The sequence below is a fragment of the Ranitomeya variabilis genome, chromosome 5 (genome assembly GCF_051348905.1).
Source record: "Ranitomeya variabilis isolate aRanVar5 chromosome 5, aRanVar5.hap1, whole genome shotgun sequence".
Lineage (NCBI taxonomy): Eukaryota > Metazoa > Chordata > Amphibia > Anura > Dendrobatidae > Ranitomeya > Ranitomeya variabilis.
This window is the reverse complement of record NC_135236.1, coordinates 44317577-44339604: the sequence shown is the minus strand read 5'-3', so window position 1 is coordinate 44339604 and position 22028 is coordinate 44317577. Positions and strand designations below refer to the sequence as shown.

At 44.2% G+C, this 22028-nt stretch overlaps 1 protein-coding gene across 1 annotated transcript; it reads right to left on the bottom strand.

The window, feature by feature from the left end:
* Positions 1-10640: 10640 nt before the first annotated feature.
* Positions 10641-11564, bottom strand: LOC143774828 (olfactory receptor 1G1-like). Its single transcript, XM_077262597.1, has one exon. The coding sequence runs from the start codon at positions 11562-11564 to the stop codon at positions 10641-10643; it is 924 nt and encodes a 307-aa protein (XP_077118712.1).
* Between the last annotated feature and the right edge of the window lie 10464 nt (positions 11565-22028).

Below are 22028 nucleotides of genomic sequence, written 5' to 3'. Positions count from 1 at the left end.
TAATAATAATAATAATAATAATAATAATGAAACACACTCAGTCCTAGGTGGGTTGAACAGGTTGGTCACAGTTTATTAATTAAATAAGCAGAGAAAGGCAATTATATATCGTAACGGGCGCTCGCGCCGAGCTCCTGTCCATCGACAGGGGAATTGGCCCAACGAGCGGTTACGACCTTTGCCCTCCTCCGCTTCTTCCGCTGTGACTTAATAAAGATTACTAAGGTTAGTTACATCAACCTACGTATATACATTTTTTTTTCTTTAAATATTGCAATAGAATTTGCAAATTTACATTATCCCGCGGGTTAGTTTCGCCATTAGCTTTTAAAAGGGAGGGAGGGTGGGACAAAATCTTCCAGGTATCCGCCGGGAGGAAAAGAGGAAGTTCCCAGCCGGACACCTGGATTTAACCCCCGTAGGAGTGGCCGTAGGACCCCTCCCCTCCAGTGACCACTGGCCGGCTGGGGGTTTCCTAATTAGTGCATCACTAAGGGGGAGTGATGCTAGGGGGGAACTGGCACTGACCTCATTTTGCTGATGCTTTCTCTGTGTGCTCCCAAGTCAGAGGCGCGCACCTTATTCAGTACCGCGCCTGCCAGACTGTGGAGACCTGGGTGTCGTAACCAGTGCCTTCCCCCCTCCCATTGCTCCCATAATGAAACACACTCAGTCCTAGGTGGGTTGAACAGGTTGGTCACAGTTTATTACTTAAATAAGCAGAGAAAGGCAATTACACATCGTAACGGGCACTCGCGCCGAGCTCCTGTCCGTCGACAGGGGAATTGGCCCAACGAGCGGTTATGACCTTTGCCCTCCTCCGCTTCTTCCACCACGGAGGATCCCGTGTATTACCGACCCCACCCATCAATGTTAAGGCCTGTTCAACCCCATCCTGTAAACCAGATAGAAAAATATCAAGGCCAATGTCCATTAGGTGAACTCCGTCCGGTCTTAATTGTGGCGTGTTATCCCCTTGTAGCGGGTGGTGACGAATCACGATACCGCGTCTTCCTCTCACATATTGAATTTACTCCTTGTCCGCTCTATGGCTCTTTTATCTCTTGCGCCTCGCCAAACGGCCCGTGGTGTTATATCCGACCACACCAGTATCATGCTCCTGAATAGACAGCTGAACCGTTCCATATCCGTTGTCATCCATTTGTACAATTCGGCCACCTTTTGTTTGCCTAGGTCATTGCCACCCGCGTGTGACACCATTATCAAAGGGCGTTCCGCCATCCTTGCTATGCCCACCATCTCCTTGAACACCTGTTTCCACTGGAGGCCTCTGATACCCTTCCAGTTAACTTTTATGCCTGGGAGGTAAAGATTTGTTCCTCCCGGCCGCAGTTTTGCCCTCTTTTCGGCCCAGTATACGTAGGAATCTCCTACAACCCAAACTTCAACCCCTGTAAGAGACAACATATGTTAATTAAGCAAGTCGGGTCTTATGTACCTGGCGAAGCATGCGGACTTCCAACGACCCATTCTCTGCACTTCGGCCTCTGACACTCCTGCCCTAGCTGCTTCTGTGACCGCCCCTATCCGGAACGAATGTGTTCTGTACTCCTTTGGATTGCGCCGTTTTTTTCCAAGCATAGCTTGAACATTGCCTGGAATTGTTACTTGGTCAGAGGGGGCCCATCTGTATGATTGAAGAAAAATCTACCCACGTGTCTTATTACGGCGTATCTTTTAACAATTTTTAGCGGTCAAGCTGGGCCTTTTGTAGAGTTAACCAGGACCCAAGTGCCCCTACCGGTGGGATTGCATTTGGATTTTCTAACCCTGATGCGCAGGGCATCGCTGCATATTACTATGTTCTCATTAATTAGGCCTCCTTATGACATGTTTTTTGACCGCAATAGCAGTTCACTAATGTGAAGTGCTCTGAAAAAGGCAGTCGCAAAAGCTGCCGATATGAGGGCCGCCTCATATTGCGATGAGCAGACTGATGGGGATATCGAAATCAGGTCATGCACTGCAATAGTCTCAGAGAAATGGGGCGGCGACATTCTTGGCTTGGCTGAAGCCTTTTCCAACCTTTAATGGCTTGCTTTATGCAGGAGGACTTAGTTACGTCTACCCATCCCAATAATAGAAATAAAAATGCTAGCCCCGATAATTTCCGTTGTGCCGAGGTGCTCGACGCCCCACCTTCCCTCATCCATAATATAAAATCAGTCGTCACCGTGCTTCGTGCTTGGTCGCATTTATCAACTGGCCTATCCTGAATCATTGAGCACCACTCCTCCCAAGCCTTACTATACACCTGCCAGGTAGCTGGCGAAACGGAGGCCTGTATCAAGGGCATCAATGATTGGCCACTGTGTCCCACTGGGACAGTGGACACCGAATACCCTGGGGTTGCGCATTGGGCTGCTGGGTTCTGAAAGCCTGCCAATTGGAAAATAACAGTGGGTTAATGATATTATCATCTACTTCCACCACCATGGTGGCTGTACACCAAGTATTGTTTTCTAGGCATATCAGCGCTAGCCGGCGCAAGAGAGCGAGTATGGGCAAGGATGAAGAAGACATGTGATTTAGACTCCTTGCTGTTTTCGCATTTTTTGTTTGGAAACAAATGTTCATGTTTCTCAACTGATCGGCCCATATCTCCAGCGCTGCTACTACCGCAAACAATTCCCAAAGGGCTGGGTCTAGCCCCCACTTTGCTTTCGTCCATTGTTCTGGCCAATCAAATTTGCACCATTGGTTTTTATAAATTTCTGCAAAACCCTCTTTTTTGTTCCACCCTATTGTCAGCCCTAATTCCTTGCTTGCGATCTCTCTAGCCATGACACACGTGTGACCGTTGTACTATTGCAGGAACGTCTGCCATACTAGCAGATCTGCTTTTAGCAAACGAGTGAGCCTAATTCTATGGCTGGGCTGAGAAGCGCCTTTTCTTGCCAAAGATAGTCTGCACGAGAATACTCTGCCGACCGGCATTATGAGGCAGGCGAACGTCAATAGGCCCAAAAATGCCTGCATTTGCTGTAGGGCTACCTTGTTCACTTCGCGAAAGCCTTTCAACATTTGCTGGGTTTTTAGTATTTTATCCTCTGGTAAGCGGAAAAAGGCACTACATTACATGGTCCCTCCGTTTTCTCCGGTGACAATGGCACGCCGAATTTGTGTGAGATAGATTTGAATTTTTCTAGTAGATCGGAGCAGAGTTTAGAATTTCTGGGTCTGACAAACAGGAAATCATCGAGGTAGTGATTTAGGGATTTGCTGCCTGTCTCGTGCCAAACTACCCAATCTAGGAAGGTGCTGAATAGCTCGAAATAGTGACATGATATGGAACATCCCATCGGGAGGCGCATATCGAAGTAATAGAGCTGGTCCACTTTGCAGCCCAGAAGGTGGAAACATTCGGGGTGCATGGGTAGTAAACAGAATGCCGATTCTATGTCGGATTTGGCTAACAGGGCGCCGGGTCCGGCTGCCCGGACTAATTCTACCACTTTATCGAAAGACGCGTATGAGACAGAAGCTTCTTATGGGGAAATTGCGTCGTTAACCAAATCGCCCTTTGAGGTGAGATAAATGATGGATTAGGCAGTATTTACCGGGTTCCTTTTTTGGAAAAATGCCTAACGGTGATATTTTGATGTTTTTGAAGGGGAGCGGCTGGAAGGGGCCTGCTATTCTACCCAATTCTACCTCCTTTGCTATTTTTTGTCTAAGTATTTCAGGGAATTCACGAGCAGATTTTAGGTTATCGGATAGGGTTGGCATTCTTGTAAACCTGAAAGGGATGAAAAACCCGTCGGAGAATCCCACTTGCAGCTGCTGTGCTGCTTTCTTATTGGGGTAGAGATTTAGCCAGGTGGCCATCGCGGTTACGCTCACTGGGGTTCTGCCTTGTAGGCTCTTTGTATGGCTCACAAGTGCACCTTGACGCTGGGTGTCCCCCCCGCAAGCGGAGCAATCATGTCTGAATTTGCATAACGTGTGGAAACGGCAGTTTCCCTCGTTGAATAACCAGCAGGCCCCAGGTTTTCGCATGACCACTGAGTTCTGACCTGCGGCTGCGGAGTAATTAGTGGTCGTGGCTGAAAAGGGGGGCTGCTTTTAGGACAGCATCAGTTGCAGCCACACATCTGTTGCTTTAACTCCCCAGCCTAGATTGGGTTGTAGGGCCAGACACCTGCGGAACTCCTCGTCATACCGCCGCCAGACTGAACCGCCATGCGACTTGTACGAACTATATATCATGTCTAGATATATAAACAATTCGGAGCAGCGTTCCGGATGTTTCTGGCCCATAATACAGCCCAATATTGCGAAGGCCTGGAGCCAATTATTCATGGTTAATGCTATTTTTGATCTGCTCCTATCGAGACACCTATCGTTAGCTTTATCCACCGTTTGTTGGTCCGCTGATAACAACGACCATATGTCAATGTAATCGTTGCTCCAGATTTTCTGTCTAGTTTCCTGATCTATATGAGCGCCTAGCGGGCTGATCCCGCAGAAGAAGGTGTCTTTGTGTAGATTAGCGGATTGTGGTGTTGAATTGTTCACCACTTTTCCACTCAAATGTGATAGTTGTAGGATTAACTCCTTTGTCGCTGATGTTAGCTCCATTTCCTTCAACCCCTTCCCGACCCATGACGCCACGTAGGCGTCATGAAAACCTGTGCCAATCCGACCCATGACGCCTATGTGGCGTCATGGAATGATCGCGTCCCTGCAGATCGGGTGAAAGGGTTAACTCCTATTTTACCCGATCTGCAGAGACAGGGGGAGTGGTACTTCAGCCCAGGGGGGGTGGCTTCACCCCCCCCCCCCCCCCCGTGGCTACGATCGCTCTGATCGGCTGTTGAAAGTGAAACTGCCAATCAGAGCGATTTGTAATATTTCACCTAAAAAAACTGGTGAAATATTACAATCCAGCCATGGCCGATGCTGCAATATCATCGGCCATGGCTGGAAATACTGAAGTGACCCCCCCCACCCCACCGATCACCCCCCCAAGCCACCGATTGGTCCCGTAGTCCCCTCCGTCCTGAGCTCCGCTCCCCCGTCCTCCTGTCCGCTCCCCCCTGCTCCTATGTCACCCCCCCGTGCTCTGACGCCCCCCCCGTGCCCCGATCTCCCCCCCCTTATACTTACCGAGGCTCCCGGTGTCGGTCCGTCTTCTCCATGGGCGCCGCCATCTTCCAAAATGGCGGGCGCATGCTCAGTGCGCCCGCCGAATCTGTCAGCCGGCAGATTCATTACAAGTACATTTTGATCGCTGTGGAAGGTTCTATCACAGCGATCAAAATAAAAAAAATAATTAATAAACCCCCCCTTTATCACCCCCATAGGTAGGGACAATAATAAAATAAAGAAAAATTTTTTTTTTCTTTTTCCACTAGTGATAGGGTTAGAACTAGGGTTAGAACTAGGGGTAGGGGTAGGGGTAGGGTTAGGGTTATGGCATGTGCACACAGTGCGGATTTGGCTGCGGATCCGCAGCAGATTGGCCACGGATCCGCAGCGGATTGGCCGCGGATCCGCAGCGGATTGGCCGCGGATCCGCAGCGGATTGGCTGCTGCGAATTCGTAGCAGTTTTCCATCAGGTTTACTGTACCATGTACACCTATGGAAAACCAAATCCGCTGTGCCCATGGTGCGGAAAATTCCGTGCAGAAACGCTGCGTTGTCTTTTCCGCATCATGTCAATTCTTTGTGCGGATTCCGCAGCGTTTTACACCTGTTCCTCAATAGGAATCCGCAGGTGAAATCCGCACAAAAAAACACTGGAAATCTGCTGTAAATCCGCAGGTAAAGCGCAGTGCCTTTTACCTGCAGATTTTTCAAAAATCGTGCGGAAAAATCTCACACGAATCCGCAACGTGGGCACATAGCCTTAGGGTTAGGGTTGGAATTAGAGTTAGGGTTGGAATTAGGGCTAGGGTTGGAAATAGGGTTAAGATTAGGCTTATGGTTAGGGTTACGGATAGGGTTAGGGGTGCGTTGGGGTTACAGTTGTGGTTAGGGTTGGGATTAGGGTTAGGGTTGGGATTAGGGTTAGGATAAGGGTTAGGATTAGGGTTAGGGTTGGAATTAGGGTTACGGGTGTGTTGGGGTTAGGGTTGTGGTTAGGGGTGTGTTGGGGTTAGGGTTGTGATTAGGGTTATGGCTACAGTTGGGATTAGGATTAGGGGTGTGTTGGGGTTAGTGTTGAAGTTAGAATTGAGGGGTTTCCACTGTTTAGGCACATCAGGGGTCTCCAAACACAACATGGCGCCACCATTGATTCCAGCCAATCTTGCATTCAAAAAGTCAAATGGTGCTCCCTCCCTTCCAAGCCCCAACGTGCGCCCAAACAGTGGTTTACCCCCACATTTGGGGTACCAGCGTACTCAGAACAAACTGGGCAACAACTGTTGGGGTCCAATTTCTCCTGTTACCCTTGCAAAAATAAAAAATTACTTGCTAAAACATAATTTTTGAGTAAAGAACAATTATTTTTTATTTTCACGGCTCTGCATTATAAACTTCTGTGAAGCACTTGGGGGTTGAAAGTGCTCACCACACATCTAGATAAGTTCCGTTGGGGGTCTAGTTTCCAAAATGGGGTCACTTGTGGGGTGTTTCTACTGTTTAGGCACATCAGGGGCTCTGCAAATGCAACGTGATGCCCGCAGACCATTCCATCAAAGTCTGCATTTCAAATGTCACTACTTCCCTTCCGAGGCCTGACGTGTGCCCAAACAGTGGTTTACCCCCACATATGGGGTATCACTGTACTCACAACAAACTGGGCAACAAATATTGCGGCCCAATTTCTCCTGTTACCCTTGTGAAAATAAAAAATTGCTTGCTAAAACATCTTTTTTGAGGAAAGAAAAATGATTTCTTATTTTCACGGCTCTGCGTTGTAAACTTCTGTGAAGCACTTGGGGGTTGAACGTGCTCACCACACATCTAGATAAGTTCCTTGGGGGGTCTAGTTTCCAAAATGGGGTCACTTGTTGGGGGTTTCTACTGTTTAGGCATATCAGGGGCTCTGCAAACGTAACATGATGCCCGCAGACCATTCCATCAAAGTCTGCATTCCAAAACGTCACTACTTCCCTTCCGAGCCCTGGCATGTGCCCAAACAGTGGTTTACCCCCACATATGGGGTATCAGCGTACTCAGGAGAAACTGGACAACAACTCTTGGGGTCCAATTTCTCCTGTTACCCTTGCAAAAATAAAAAATTCTGGGCTAAAAAAATATTTTTGAGGAAAGGAAACACATTTATTATTTTCACGGCTCTGCGTTATAAACTTCTGTGAAGCACTTGGGGGTTCAAAGTGCTCACCACACATCTAGATAAGTTCCATTGGGGGTCTAGTTTCCAAAATGGAGTCACTTGTGGGGAGTTCCTACTGTTTAGGCACATCAGGGGCTCTGCAAACGCAACCTGACGCCTGCAGAGCATTCCATCAAAGTCTGCATTTCAAAACGTCACTACTTCCCTTCCGAACCCCGACGTGTGCCAAAACAGTGGTTTACCCCCACATATGGGGTATCAGCGTACTCAGGAGAAACTGGACAACAACTTTTGGGGTCCAATTTCTCCTGTTACCCTTGGGAATATAAAAAATTGTGGGCTAAAAAATCATTTTTGAGAAAAGAAAAATTATTTTTTATTTTCACGGCTCTGCGTTATAAACTTCTGTGAAGCACTTGGTGGTTCAAAGTGCTCACCACACATCTAGATTAGTTCCTTGGGAGGTCTAGTTTCCAAAATTGGGTCACTTGTGCGGGAGCTCTAATGTTTAGGCACACAGGGGCTCTCCAAACGCGACATGGTGTCCGCTAATGATTGGAGCTAATTTTCCATTAAAAAGCCAAATGGTGTGCCTTCCCTTCCGAGCCCTGCCGTGCGCCCAAACAGTGGTTTTCCCCCACATATCGGGTATCATCGTACTCAGGACAAACTGGACAACAACATTTGGGGTCCAATTTCTCCTATTACCCTTGGGAAAATAAAAAATTCTGGGCTAAAAATCATTTTTGAGGAAAGAAAAATTATTTTTTTATTTTCACGGCTCTGCGTTATAAACTTCTGTGAAGCACCTTGGGGATATAAGTGCTCACTATGCATCTAGATAAGTTCCTTGGGGGGTCTAGTTTCCAAAATGGGGTCACTTGTAGGGGAGCTCCAATGTTTAGGCACACAGGGGCTCTCCAAACGCGACATGGTGTCCGCTAACGATTGGAGCTAATTTTCCATTCAAAAAGTCAAATGGCACGCCTCCCCTTCCGAGCCTTGCCGTGCACCCAAACAGTGGTTTACCCCCACATATGAGGTATCAGCGTACTCAGGAGAAATTACCAAACAAATTTTAGGATCCATTTTATCCTGTTGCCCATGTGAAAATGAAAAAATTGAGGCTAAAAGAAATTTTGTGTGAAAAAAAAGTACTTTTTCATTTTTACGGATCAATTTGTGAAGCACCTGAGAATTTAAAGTGCTCACTATGCTTCTAGATAAGTTCCTTGGGGGGTCTAGTTTCCAAAATGGGGTCACTTGTGCCACAATGTTTAGGCACACAGGGGCTCTCCAAACGTGACATGGTGTCTGCTAGCAATGGAGATAATTTTTCATTCAAAAAGTCAAATGGCGCTCCTTCCCTTCCGAGCCTTACCATGTGCCCAAACAGTGGTTTACCCCCACATATGAGGTATCGGTGTACTCAGGAGAAATTGTCCAACAAGTTTTAGGATCCATTTTATCCTGTTGCCCGTGTGAAAATGAAAAAATTGAGGCTAAAATATTTTTTTTGTGAAAAAAAAGCACTGTTTCATTTTTACGGATCAATTTGTGAAGCACCTGGGGTTTAAAGTGCTCACTATGCTTCTAGATAAGTTCCTTGGGGGGTCTAGTTTCCAAAATGGGGTCACTTGTGGGGGAGCTCCAATGTTTAGGCACACGGGGGCTCTCCAAATGCGACATGGTGTCCGCTAAAGATTGGAGCCAATTTTTCATTGAAAAAGTCAAATGGCGCTCCTTCCCTTCCGAGCCCTGCCGTGTGCCCAAACAGTGGTTTACCCCCACATTTGAGGTATCAGCGTACTCAGGACAAATTGGACAACATCGTTCGTGGTCCAGTTTCTCCTTTTACCCTTGGGAAAATAAAAAATTTTTTGCTAAAAGATCATTTTTGTGACTAAAAAGTTAAATGTTCATTTTTTACTTCCATGTTGCTTCTGCTGCTGTGAAAGACCTGAAGGGTTAATAAACTTCTTGAATGTGGTTTTGAACACCTTGAGGGGTGCAGTTTTTAGAATGGTGTCACTTTTGGGTATTTTCAGCCATACAGAACCCTCAAACTGACTTCAAATGTGAGGTGGTCCCTAAAAAAATGGTTTTGTAAATTTTGTTGTAAAAATGAGAAATCACTGGTCAAATTTTAACCCTTATAACTTCCTAGCAAAAAAAAAATTTGTTTTTTCAAAATTGTGCTGATGTAAAGTAGACATGTGGAAAATGTTATTTATTAACTATTTTATGTCACATAACTCTCTGGTTTAACAGAATAAAAATTCAAAATGTGAAAATTGCGAAATTTTCTAAATTTTTGCCAAATTTCAATTTTTTTCACAAATAAACTCAGAAATTATCGACCTAAATTTACCACTAACATGAAGCCCAATATGTCACGAAAAAACAATCTCAGAATCGCTAGGATCCGTTGAAGCGTTCCTGAGTTATTACCTCATAAAGGGACACTGGTCAGAATTGCAAAAAACGGCAAGGTCATTAAGGCCAAAATAGGCTGGGTCATGAAGGGGTTAAGTTAACCCCGTAGCTTAACATTTCCTCGCTGCCCTTGGAACACTCACCGCTGTGTGACTCTGGACAAGTGTACTCCGATCCCCGGCTCCCACTGATGTTGACGGGGTCATGTCACAGGACGGGGAAACTCTGGCTCCCGCTACTCATCATATCCGCACGGATTCTCAACTGCGTTTTCTGCCAAGAGAGGAAAAATCCACGCAGAAAGTTCCACAGGAAAATCCACAACGTGCGCACATAGCCTTAATATATTGCAATTATCATATTATACAGCACTTTATGCATTCAATTGTTCATTTTTCCTTTCTACCCAACTGATTTTTCTCCTTTTTTCTGCTCTTTGTAGAAACAGGAAATTTCTTTAGCCTGCAAAAATCTCCTTCCCCTATTTAACTCTTAAAACAGCTGCTATGATTTGTAAATGGAAAATTGACCACCTGTTTCTATAGAGAACTTAGAAGGATTCAGCTTGTCAGTTTTTAATCATGTGATGTCATAGATAAAAAGGAAAAGAAAATAATTAATTGGGTAGAAGGGCAAAATGAGCAATTGTAAGTGAACAATGCCATATGATAGGAAGATTGTAATATTCTAAGTGCATAAAAACTTTGATGGGAGGAGGAGTGCTTCTTTAAAAAAAATATATAGAGGAATTGTGTAAAAAAATATGACAAGAGCTAAAAAAAGTTGTCATTGAATAGTCTCATCCATGATTTATTGTGAATATTCTGTCAAGAAAATCCAGAAGACAAATCGATAGTTCCTCCCTTTCCCCATCTGGAAATACAGTAATGAGCTAAAATAATCTCATTAATATAAGTGCTGCATTTAAGTATATCCTTAACATTTTCTAAACATTTGTTGAACAGCTCTCCTGATCTCCTGATTCCTCAGACTGTAAATGATGGGATTCATCATTGGAGTCACCACAATGTACAGCAGAGATACAAACTTATTCATGCTCAATGATCTGTCATTGGATGGTATCAGGTAAATCATGTAGAGAGTTCCATAGTAGATACATACAGTGGTGAGATGGGAGCCACATGTGGAGAAGGCTTTTGTCAAGTCACTGGTGGATGAAAGGGTCATTATGTTGAAAAAAATACTGAAATAGCTGATAACAATTAAAGCAAAAGGGGTGACACCGCCAATGATGGATATAACAAAGTCAACCAAAGTCAAGAGGAAAGTGTCGGAGGTAGTCAATTCAACAAGTAACCCAAAGTCACAGAAGAAGTGGTCTATTGCGTTGTTACCACAAAACTCCAGCTGCCAAACAAAAATCATATCAAGGGACAAGACAAAGTTCAAAAACCAGGAGCCAAGAACCATCTTGACGCAAATATGAGGTTGCATTATAGAACTGTAGCGCATCGGGCTGCAAATGGCCAAGTACCGATCATAAGACATTATAGTGAGCAGTATCATTGGGTTAAAACCAAATATGAGTACCATATGGAGGTGGAAGATGCAGCTCCTCACTGGCACCTCCATCATGTCATATAGAATTATAGTTAACATCATAGGCACAATGGTCGTAGTGGAAAGGATATCGGCTACAGCTAGATGTTTGAGAAAGAAGAACATTGGGATATTGAGGCTGTGATTGGTGGACACCAGCACTATAATAAGGAGGTTTCCAGACAGTATTATCAGGTAAGAGAAGAAGAAAATGATGAAGAGCAGGCATTTGTATTTATATAGACCTGTAAATCCAAGGATCAGGAACTCTGTGACTTCAGTCTGGTTGACGTCACACATTTTCAGTGAACACACTGAAAACAAGAGAAACTGATTGAAGTCTATTTCCTGAAAGAAAGTGAATTATGTAAATAATGAAAGCATTAAAAGATCACAATAATCTATATGTAGAAAAAATGCCTTATACACAGATTATGGATGCTGATAAGCACTACATGGAGATGGCCCTCGGAGTATTGTGCTTTAAGACTACGGCAGTCCACAACTCGTAATTTTGAAAGTCAGTTACCAAGTGGCAGTGAGACCATGTGAATCTTGGGTGATACTGCGACTAAGCTTATGAGAGAATTGTTGCCTCCTATACAGGAATTTAGGCAACATGAAATATTCCTCCCATTTCAAATAAAGTAAGAGAACTTAATAAATCATCTAATTTTATTATTTCATAAATAATAAATGAAGTTATCGGACACTTAAACATTGATGACTAAAGATGATTAAATCAATGAAAATTTGATTTCTCCTTTTTTCAAGGGTTTTCCAAGGAATTTCCATAATTCGAGATGCTATTTGTATTTAATATCCCTTTTAATACTCTAGGGTCTCTAGATGGCAGAGCATAATAGCAGTAATATGTAAAAAATAAAAATAAATTCTTATACTCACCTCTACAGTCCCTTCTTTCCTCACTGTCACCCATCCAGTCCTTGTCCCGTTAGTAGAGAGTGCTACAATCCTCAGGGTTCTAACACATGAGCGGGGAATTCCAGCTCTGATGAAGCCTGGGAGGATTTTGCACAAAGAAAAAAAATAACAAAATCTCGACATTCGCCTTTACGTTGCGGATACATGCCCAGAACCATGCCAGGCCTCATCAGAGCCGGACGTTCCAGCTCAGTGTGAAAGGTTCAAGGATATCAGTACATGCAGCCGAATTAAGAAGATGATGTGACAGGGACCAGACAGGTTACAATGAGGAGTAAAGAGGTCAGAGACATGAGCAATAAGGAGAGTACAAGAATATCAACATTTTTTACCTTTTGATGGCCCTTAAAGTCCCCCAAAAATGGCCGCAATCCTAATATTATAATTTCATACCTTATTACATGTGTTCTTGGAAAATTAAAGATTGATGACTAGGCATGAGTGGATTAGGAAAAATTCAAATTCACCTGCCTATGCAAATTTTCCAGGTAAATTGGATTTGCAGAGACGTTTTTCTGGTCAATGCAAAGGAAATCCTGAAAACATGATCTATTGGTGATTTTTGAGGACCAGAGTTGAGGAACACTGTTCTAGGTTATAGAAATGTTTTTGCCTGATTCAAAATTTACAACTTTTAAAAAGTCATTACGTTTTTTGCTCACATTTAATCTAGTCCCTCCTTGGATTGGTTTTATATGTGGCAGATTTCATAAAATGTTTGCTACATTTTTTGAAACATACTGTTTGAGATTTAAAATTGCATAAAAGGTGAAAGAAAAAACATAAAGATCATTTTTGACGACATTCATAAACTGTATACTACATATTGAAGAATTTTTCACAAAAAAACTGTAACAAATATCTCAAGAAAAATACAAAACAGTGAAATTAAAAAAGCAAATGATGAGTTGGACCATGAGACAGTAGCAATTACAAGAAGTAATGGGCGTCAACTGTTCCTTAGATGGAAAACTCCATTAATGACAAGTATACTTCAATGACCCCACAATAATGCTGCACACGAGCTGTATAATATGGATGTATGAGTGCACCTTAACTCATCATTTTGTGGCTCTAATTCGTGAAGGTCTCAAAAATTCTTCTGCCAGAAATAGTAGACAAATCTCAGGTAGTATACTCACATGGAATTCCGGACTGGAGCAGAGATGAGGAAAAAACAGCAACTTATTCATCTCCGTGATCTCTTCTCAGTACAAATCTGGCAGATATAAGGCCACCAGTGACATTTTCTTCACTTTTTATACTTTATTTTTGATAACAATAAATCCTCAGGATGGCACCAGGGGAAATAAGTATGTGATGGGCTTTCTTAACCCCTTAGTGACAGAGCCAATTTGGTACTTAATGACCAAGGCAATTTTTACAGTTCTGACCACTGTCACTTTATGAGGTTATAACTCTGAAACACTTTAACGGATCCCACTGAATGAGATTTTTTTTCGTGACATATTGTACTTCATGTTAGTGGTGAAATTTCTTCAATTTTCCTTGCATTTATTTATGAAAAAAATGGAAATATGGTGAAAAGTTTGCAATTTTCAAACTTTGAATTTTTATGCCCTTAAATCAGAGAGATAAGTCACACAAAATAGTTAATAAATAACATTTCCCACATGTCAACTTTACATCAGCACAATTTTGGAAACACATTTTTTTTGTTAGGAAGTTATAACGGTTAAAAGTTGACCAGCGATTTCTCATTTTTACAACAAAAATTCACAAAACCATTTTTTTTTAAGGCACCATCTCACATTTAAAGGGCCACTGTCACCCCCTCCAGCCGTTATAAACTAAAAGAGCCACCTTGTGCAGCAGTAATGCTGCGTTCTAACAAGGTGGCTCTTTTAGTTTTAGGTTCAAGTATACACCAAATAAAGCGTTTTTATACTTAGCCACAATTCCTGTCTCTAGCCAGGTAGGCGGGTCCTCACTCCCCAGCTTGACCAGCTCCTCTGCCGTCACTCCAATCTTCCTGTGCTTTCGGCGCTGCCCCCTCAGCGCTGTTATCATTTCAAAACCGGCGCCTGCGCTGTGTACTGGTGTCCTGCGCAGATGCAGTAAGCTTAGGCCGTCTGACGTCCCAGCCAGGCTTGCACACTGCGCCTGCGCAGGCATTGTGGCCAGCCACCTTTGGAATCTCCACCCCGCACTGTGTTATGCATTATGCACAGTGCGGGGCGGGGTTTCCAAAGGTGGCTGGCCGCAATGCCCGTGCAGGCGCAGTGTGCAAGCCTGGCTGGGATGTCAGACGGCCAGAGCTTACTGCGTCTGCGCAGGACACCAGTACACAGCGCAGGCACCGGTTTTGAAATGATAACAGCGCTGAGGGGGCGGCACCGAAAGCGCAGGAAGATTGGAGTGACGGCAGAGGAGCTGGTCAAGCTGGGGAGTGAGAACCCGCCTACCTGGCTAGAGACAGGAATTGTGGCTAAGTATAAAAACGCTTTATTTGGGGTATACTTGAACCACAAGTCTAAAAGAGCCACCTTGTTAGAATGCAGCATTACTGCTGCACAAGGTGGCTCTTTTAGTTTATAACGGCCGGAGGGGGGTGACAGTGGCCCTTTAAAGTCAGTTTGAGGGGTGTTGATGACAAAAATTACCCAAAAGAGACACCACTCTAAAAACTACACCCCTCAAGGTGCTCAAAATCGCATTCAAGAATTTTATTAACCCTTTACGTGCTTTACAGGAAGTGAAGCAATGTGGAAGGAAACAATTAACATTTAAACTTTTTCTACAAACATTTTATTTCAGAACCAATTTTTTTATTTTCACAAGTGTAAAAAGAGAAAATGAACCCAAAATTTGATGAGCAATTTCTCCTGAATACGCCGATACCCCGTATGTGGGGGTAAACCACTGTTTGGGCGCACGGCAGAGCTTGGAAGAGGAGTGCCGTTTGACTTTTTCAATGCAAAATTGGCTGGAATTGAGATTGGACGCCATGTTGTGTTTAGAGAGCCCCTAATGTGCCTAACCAGTGGAAACCCCCTACAAGTAATAACATTTTGGAAACTAGACCCCTTAAGGAACTTATGTAGATGTGTGATGAGCACTTTGAACCCCCAAGTGCTTCACTGAAGTTCATAACGTAAAGCCGTGAAAATCAAAAATCGTATTTTTTCCACAAAAATAATCTTTTCACCCCAAAGTTTAATTTTCACAATGGTTACAGGAGAAATTAAACTACCAAAGATGTTGTGCAATTTGTTCTGAGTACATCGATACCCCATATGTGGGGGTAAACCACTGTTTGGGCGCACGGCAGAGCTTGGAAGAGAAGGAGTGCCGTTTGACTTTTTCAACGCAGAATTGGCTGGAATTGAGATCGGATGCCATGTTATGTCTAGAGAGCCCCTGATGTGCCTAAACAGTGGAAATCCCCCACAAGTAACAGCATTTTGGAAACTAGACCCCTTAAAGAACTTATCTAGATGTGCAGAAAAAAATCTTTTTTTCCTCAAGTATGATTGTTTAGCCTGTAATTTTTTACTTTCACAAGGGTAACAGAAGAAATTTTACTCCAAAAGTTATTGTCCAGTTTGTCCTGAGTACGCCGATACCCCATATGTGGGGGGGACCACTGTTTGGGCACACAGCGGGGCTCGGAAGGGAAGTAGTGACGTTTTAAAATGCAGACTTTGATGGAATGGTCTGCGGGCGTCATGTAGCAAAGCACTAGAAATAGAGGGCACCATCAACAACAATACTCCATGTGTTCAACCTGCAGCATGTCAAAATATAAGCAATACAAAAAGGCAAAAGAGACATGCGCATACGCAGGGATCAACATGAAAAAATTAACAAATTTTATTTATTCAATGTCTTTTGACCACACAACTCTCAAGGTTTAAAAACATTTAAAACCACAAGTAACAAAATATACCCACAAAATAGGGGGAAGAAGAATAGAACACATGGGTCCGGTCCATTATCATATTTTCTCCTAAACAGTGCAATAAACAATATCACATTGGTTTAATCCAATTTGTACTGAGAAGAGAATATAACAATCCTAATACTACAGATTGGTACCCAATATAGATCCAGAAAGTGCACAGTGCAATCTCTGTAGCAGCCTAAGAGGAGGTAATAAATATACTAAATACACATCGAATAGTTAACGCCATAGCAATAAAGACATCTTAGCAGAGATAACCACAGTTTGCAAGTAAGCAAAACATTTTCCCAAAACATTCAATATAAACACCTAATGGACTTGCTCACACCGTGCATTTAGCTGGAAAGGACAGGATGAAAGTCAGGAACTGGCTCCCATGTAACCCACCCAACGCGTGTCGTCACATCAGTGACTTCATCGGGGCAAAGTAGTTTGATCACACCAGAGGAGAGAGAAATTAAATGGCAAATTGCGCTTTTTTTGCAGTTGCCGGTAAATGGTTAATCATCGGCGAGCGCAACCCGGGGGTCGTTAAAAACCATAGCGGCGATCGCAAAACCGGATTGGTAAAAATCGACCCAAATTATGCCGGGGGTAGCCGAGACCCCAGAAAAAGTCCGACTTTGGGGGGCACTATACACTTTTTGTGGCGTTGTGGTTTAAGTACCCTTAACTACCGCCGTTAAAAGACATATCGGTGGTCGCTAAGGGGCTAAATAAACAATCGAAAAAAAACAAAAACATTGTGTTATTGTAATTATCGCTGAAGCCTAATATATATCACAGTCATGTAACATTGATAACTACAGATGGAATTGTCAGGAAACGTTTTTTTAAATGTTCTCACATCTGGATATCTTCCACTATATTAGACACTCCAAGTCTCTCGTAAATTGAATAGATCCATAAAAACATGATTTGCAAATTTCTTTGAAAAAAATGAAAAGTTGATGTTAATTTTAATCCTCCAGACAAAGCTCATAGGTTGTTTGAGAAGTGATGATGTAGAGCAGATGGACGGGAAATGTTATTTGTTAGCTCTTTTGTGTGGTCGGTAGGACTATCTGGTGTAAGGGTAGAAGCATTAAAAGTTTGAAATTGTAAATTTTTCCACATTTTCAACAATATTCAGTTATTTTCACAAAAAGTGCAATGAAATTTCAGCAAACAAACTATAATATATGTAGAAACTATGTCATAATCAGTGGGATATTGTGGAACATTCCAAAGTTACCACCATATAAAGAAGTAACATAAGTCAGATCTGTAAAACTTGGTTGTGCCAGGAATAGTGGACGGATCTTATGTATTGTACTTACAGTGAGTTACGGACCGGAGCACAGTAGAGGATAAGACCGCAGTCGTCTCGTCACAGCCATTATCTCCACGTACTGATCTGGTAATACAAGACCAAGAGAGACATTTCCCTTCCGTAATCCTTTTTATGACTGCAGTATTATCTCTGGGATGGTGCCAGGGGAGGTATGAAAAATGTGATGGGATTTCTTTAATAGGCAGCAAAACACTGTATTATTGTAATTACCCCAAGGTCTAAAGATTCCCATTGGAGTAAAATCATCAGAGGTATTTTATTTACTACAAACCAACTAATTAGTTGGTAAAATATGAATTTTTAAAAGAAACGTGTCAGTAAATAATAATGTATTGCTTAAATCTTATATATTTTTATATATTTGGCAATATAATTGAATACATTAAAAATGTAATGTATTTACTGTAAAAATGAGAAACCTTGAAATTTCCAAACTTCCCACTGGAGTTCTCTTAGAAATTTAACAATTCTACGGATGGTATGTAGGGAGGTCGACCGTACCGTGGGTATCTGCATGCCAGGTCCTGAACTAAAGAGGCTGCATCCTCTGTTCCCGGAGGAAAGCTGGAAGGAGGCGGACTTCCCTCTGCTGCCTGAAGGAAGCCTGAGGGAGCCGGACTTTCCTCCTGATGAAGGGGGCAAGGAGAGCGAAGAAAGGGAAAGCAGCAGCAGAGGGATAAAAAGGAAAAAGAGTGCACAGGAGGGAAGTTGGGCACAAGGGCAGAGTAGTCACAGTCGGGTGAGCAGTGTGCTCTGCTCCCCATCCTGAGAGCCGTGCAGAAGAGAGGTGTGCAGAGCCATGGACACAGAGCAGAGCTGAGCTGGGTGTTGCAGTAGCCACAGAGAGGAGTGCTGCGGCCGGGAGCATTAGAGCCAAGCAGTTCAGTGTCACCCGCCACCAACAGCAGGGACCCGGGAGAGCGGGACGTGCGGTGTGTGCCCAGTGACCGCCAGAGAGAACCAGGTGCCATACACTATGTGACCGTGAGTACCACACACGCGCTGCACAAGAGCGACCACATACAGAACAGACATTTGCGCCCTGACGCAGACACAGAATAGTTGTCCTGACCCTTGTTATCCGAGCACACCAGTTAAGACAGTTAAGGAGTGTCATGTCGGACACTGTTCAGACCAGGTCGTCCGACAGACAGCGGTAATTCCGCTTTTTACCACTATTTGCTCATTGGCGTCTGTGTTGTGAATTCTGCTCTTGGGCTCCCTCCGGTGGTTATAAGTGGTAGTGCTGCTGTCTTCGATCACAGCATTCCATCAGGTGTGTCCACTTAATGCAATCCACTGGGCTATTTAGTTTTGCTGGACCCTTTAGTCAGTGCCAGTTGTCCATTGATCTTGGAGGATTCACATCTCTGCCTGGTCTCTCCTGCTTTGCTGTTCATTTCTCCAAAGATAAGTTCTGGCTTTGTTTTTGCAGTCCACATGCTGTGGGCCTTATAGTTCAGTGCATTTCTATGTTTTGTTTTGTCCAGCTTGGTCTGTATAAGGACTTGCTCATCCAAGCTGGTATCTCTGGAGATGCAGATATACCTTCTATATCTTTAGTTAGATGTGGAGATTTTGTATTTTCTGTGGTGGATATTTTCTAGTGTTTTAATACTGACCGCATAGTACTCTGTCCTATCCTTTCTATTTAGCTAGAATGGCCTCCTTTGCTAAATCCTGATTTCAGTCTGTGTATGTTAATTCCCTCTCCTCTCACAGTCAATATTTGTGGAGGGCTGTCTATCCTTTGGGGATTTTCTCTGAGGCAAGATAGGTTTTCCGTTTCTTTCTCTAGGGGTATTTAGTCCTCCGGCTGTGACGAGGTGTCTAGGGAGTGACAGGAACATCCCACGGCTACTTCTAGTTGCGGTGTTAAGTTCAGGGTCCGTGGTCAGTACAGTACAGTACCACCTTCTCCAGAGTACGTCTCATGCTGCTCCTAGGCCACCAGATCATAACACGTCTGCTAGATTTTATCTAGCTGTTCCAGGGTTAATTTACCTAATCCTTGGATTGGAAGCTGGGCCATGCCCACTGCGTTTAAATTGTCCTCCTGATCTTTGGGCGACGCCGATTATAGCTTCTGTCTTATGCGTTGTTATCTCGGTCTGGTGAGGAGAGCTGGTGGTTGGAGATTCGTTGCTGGTGGTGTATTTTCCTTTGTCTTATTTACTCCTTCCTACATTTGTATTTATTTTGCCCTGCACATTTATAGTGTATTCCTGAGTGACTGCGGTGTAGTGTATATTTTCCTTTATCCTTGTCTGTGCTAACTGTGGGTATTGGGGAATAACATCTTCACTGGGTGGAGGGTGGAGGTTGCAGCCTAGGGCTGAGCTCAGAAGATAGGGCGAGGGTGGAGGCCTGGACATGCACACCTTCAGTGTAAACTCCACTTAGAAAGTCAGTCAGGATTTCCCTAGTCTGAGGGAAACTGCAGGGCCCCGGGTTATTAGCTCTAGCTCACCTAGTCTCTCCCTGAAATTATAATCAACCTAACAACTCAAAAGAAAGAAGAAGAAGAAAAAAAAAAAGGGGTTTCTTTTTTTTTTTGTGTGTGTTTTGCCATGGATCCCATGACTTCCATAACCCGCCAGTTGGAGGCGCTGCCCCTACAGGTCACGGAGTTAAGGGGGGCAGTACAGCAACAGGGACTAGCAGTGTCTAATGTGCAAGCTGGATCGACAGGAAGAGTTGCTGAGCCTAAATTTCCTTTGCCTGAAAAATTTGCTGGGGAACGCAGTAAATTTGTCTCTTTTCGTGAAGCTTGCAAACTATATTTCCGTATGCGCTCGATATCTTCAGGTAATGAGGATCAGCGTGTGAGCTTGGTGTTGTCATTGTTGAGTGGGGATCCCCAAGCATGGGCGTTTTCTTTGCCATCTGATTCTGCTGCATTTGACTCTGTGGAGAGTTTTTTTTCCTGTCTTTGGAAAATCTACGATGAACCTGACAAAATGGCTCTAGCAGAATCTAAGATATGCTCTATTCGCCAGGGGGAGCGAGTTGCAGGATTACTGTTCTGAATTTCGCCACTGGGCGATCGATACACAATGGAATGATGCAGCATTGCGGAGTCAGTTTATACATGGGATTTCTGGAAGGGTTAAAAAAGCCCTTCTGATGTATGAGACTCCTGCTTCTCTAGATTCCGCCATGAGTCTGGTTGTCCGCATTGATCGCCGGTTGCGTCAGGGGGAGCATGAGACACCGCCTATGGGAGAAGGTTTAGGTTCACGTGAGGTAGCTGCAGGTGAGCCCACGGAACCTATGCAAATCGCAGGGGTGTCACATGTGAAGCGTCCAGTCCCTGAGCTCAGGAAGCAGGGAGCCTGTTTTTACTGTGGTAAAACGGGTCATTTTATTAACATCTGTCCTCTGCTGCCTAAGAAAAATGCAATGGCGGAAAACTTCTAAGCTCAGAGGGTGTGGAGGAGACCAGTCTGAGCTTATGTATATCCTCCATGGTGGTTTCTCAGTGCATGCTCCCTGCTAAGGTTTTTATCGCTGGCAGTGAGCTGCCAACTACTGTTTTTGTGGATAGTGGTTCAGCCACAAAACTCATTGATGAGGAGTTTGCGCGCACAGCAGGTTTTAGGATTGAAAAACTGTCTCATCCTATCCGCGTGGTCACCATCAATGCTGCTCCTCTCTCTCAGGGGGAGATTACTGAATTTGTGGCTGAGGTGAAACTCCACATTGGAGTTCTACATTCCGAGCAGGTTACATGTAAGGTGCTCAGGAATCTTCCTGCTCAGGTGGTTTTGGGTTTTCCTTGGTTGTCTATGCACAACCCGGTAATTGACTGGAAAACTCAGGACATAATTCGGTGGAGCGAGTTCTGCCAGGAGAATTGCCTGACCACTAGTGTTGAGCATTCCGATGCTGCAAGTATCGGGTATCGGCCGATACTTGCTGTATCGGAATTTCCGATACCGAGATCCGATATTTTTGTGATATCGGGTATCGGTATCGAAACAACATTAATGTAAAAATGTGTAAAAGAAAGAATTAAAATAAAAAATATCGCTATACTCACCCTCCGACGCAGCCTGGACCTCAGCGAAGGAACCGGCAGCGTTGTTTGTTTAAAATTCGCGCTTTTACTTGGTTACGTGAATTCCCGGCTTGTGATTGGTCAGGGCGGCCATGTTGCCGGGACGCGGACCAATCACAGCAAGCCGTGACGAAATTACGTCACGGCTTGCTGTGATTGGTCCGCGTCCCGGCAACATGGCCGCCATTAACCAATCACAAGCCGTGACGTCACGGGAGGCTGGACTTGCGCACTTTTTAAAAAACGCGCGTGTCCAGCCTCCAGTGACGTCCCGGCTTATGATTGGTCAAGGCGCCATGTTGCCGGGACGCGGACCAATCACAGTAAGCCGTGACGAAATTACGTCACGGCTTGCTGTGATTGGTCCGCGTCCCGGCAACATGGACGCCATTAACCAATCACAAGCCGTGACGTCACGGGAGGCTGGACACGCGCGTTTTTTAAAAAGTGCGCAAGTCCAGCCTCCCGTGACGTCACGGCTTGTGATTGGTTAATGGCGGC